Source organism: Poecilia reticulata, linkage group LG17 (assembly GCF_000633615.1).
Source record: "Poecilia reticulata strain Guanapo linkage group LG17, Guppy_female_1.0+MT, whole genome shotgun sequence".
NCBI classification, from domain to species: domain Eukaryota; kingdom Metazoa; phylum Chordata; class Actinopteri; order Cyprinodontiformes; family Poeciliidae; genus Poecilia; species Poecilia reticulata.
In genome coordinates, this window is record NC_024347.1 from 18219772 (window position 1) to 18221628 (window position 1857).

Genomic DNA, 1857 nt, shown 5'->3' on the forward strand with positions numbered 1-1857 from the left:
TGCTTCTCACTTAGTGATAAAGGAAATTCAAAATTTACAGAAGAAACAAATGACGAATGAGATGTTAAAATTCCTCATTTTTGGTGATGTGCACAAATGAAACAAAATACATTTTCTGTTTTGCATTATACCTTGCAAACAGTTACCAGACCAAAGATACTCATTTTGTTTGTAGTTATTCTTTAAGTGCTACCTTAAAGTTAAACTACACAAAGTCTTTGAATAAAAATTGTAAGTCAAAAAGAACAGATAAGAGATAATAGTTTGCTCTGGGTTTTAGATATCACCACACTGGTCCTGTTTCTGGATTCTTTGCACTGAGAGAGAGTCTGGCAATTCTTGCTGAAAGGGTAAAGAGATATTTCACTATTTTTCCACCTTACCACATCAACTGAATTTAATACTTTAAGATTTCCCTTTAGACTTTAAACTGTACTTAGTTCAAATTCTCTTTTCATTATTATTATTATTATTATTATTATTATTATTATTATTATTATTATTATTATTATTATTATTATTATTATTATTATTATGTATTTTTTGGCATCTCCTAATTATGATCTTAATAAATAAAGCCAAGTATAACAATCATCAATAGCCCTGGACTGCCTACTGATTGGTCTCAAATCTGCTGGTTTTCCTAAATGGAAGTTAAAATTAGTCTACAAAATGACCAAACTTTGTCTCCCTCTAGGGGTTGGAAGAGTCCTGGAGGAAACACAAAGAGGTTGCAGCCTACTTATACAAAGGACTAGAAGACCTAGGTCTCAAGCTTTTCATCCCTGACAAAGTAAGACAGTTGAAAAGCTCAGAAACATATATCGTTTTGTTTTGTTTTGGTTTTTTTTGCTTGATTAGTAACTGTAGAACGTACATTTGAAAGAAGCATGTGAGAAAATGGGACAAATACACTAAAACCAGTTGGTCAAAAAGTATGCTAAAACAATTTTCTTGGCATGATGTGTTTCATGCAGGAGTTGAGGCTTCCTTCTGTTACCACCATATCCATCCCCGAAGGCTATGAGTGGAGAGAGATGCTCACCTACATTATGAAGAATCACCAGATGGAGATGACAGGAGGACTGGGTCCATCCGTCGGCATGGTTGGTTTYATTTTAGAAGTGCGAACATGCAAAGGTCTCATCATTAGGGTCACTAAAGGGGATTTAAGAGATATAACCTTTAGACCTCATAATATTTTGGAAAAAAAAAAGAAAAAAAACATATAATAAAAATGCAATGCCTTTTCTTTTTAACATCCTATTCATGTTTTAATTAAACATTTGACATTGCACACATTAGATCTGTTTCTACCTAGATACAAAATAACAGACATGTTAGCATGTATATTTAAAAAATACATTCCATCTAAATACATCAGAAACTGCGTCRAAAGACTTGCGTCAGTTTTTTAATTTCTTTTTTTTTATAATCCAACTGAGTCACTGCAGGCATTAATGCACTCTCTGTTTTAATTAGGTGATTAGAATCGGCTTGATGGGATACAACTGCGAGAAGACCAATGCTGACAAGGCATTGCATGCCCTGGCAGATGCTCTGAAGAACTGCAAAAAGAGCAAGGCTTAAGRACTCATATTCTCACAGCACCAACTCTGCACACATTCATAAGATATATCCAACATGGTTGGAACATTGAATAAAGTGCAGAAATCTCTTAGTGCTACCTACTCTAAGGATTTTTCAGCATAGCCCTTGTATATGTTTGCTATTATTAAGATAAAGTTGCAGAAGCTGCCATGCTGAGTGTACTGATGATGTTAATAAAGTCTGTTTTCTGAAATACTGAAATGCTCCAGTGTCGTTAAACGGAAAAGCTGCAATGTCCTGATATTT

General features: G+C 33.9%; 1 protein-coding gene across 1 annotated transcript in view; it reads left to right on the plus strand.

Annotated features, from left to right (window-relative positions):
* Window positions 1-1812, plus strand: part of LOC103479647 (serine--pyruvate aminotransferase, mitochondrial-like) — a 7895-nt gene extending 6083 nt beyond the window's left edge. Inside the window, exons 2-5 of the mRNA XM_008434193.1 lie at window positions 264-350; window positions 698-793; window positions 978-1106; window positions 1483-1812. Coding sequence (XP_008432415.1) covers window positions 264-350; window positions 698-793; window positions 978-1106; window positions 1483-1590 — 420 coding nt within the window. The 3' untranslated portion in view covers window positions 1591-1812. The remainder of the gene's footprint in view (window positions 1-263; window positions 351-697; window positions 794-977; window positions 1107-1482) is intronic.
* Window positions 1813-1857: the final 45 nt, after the last annotated feature.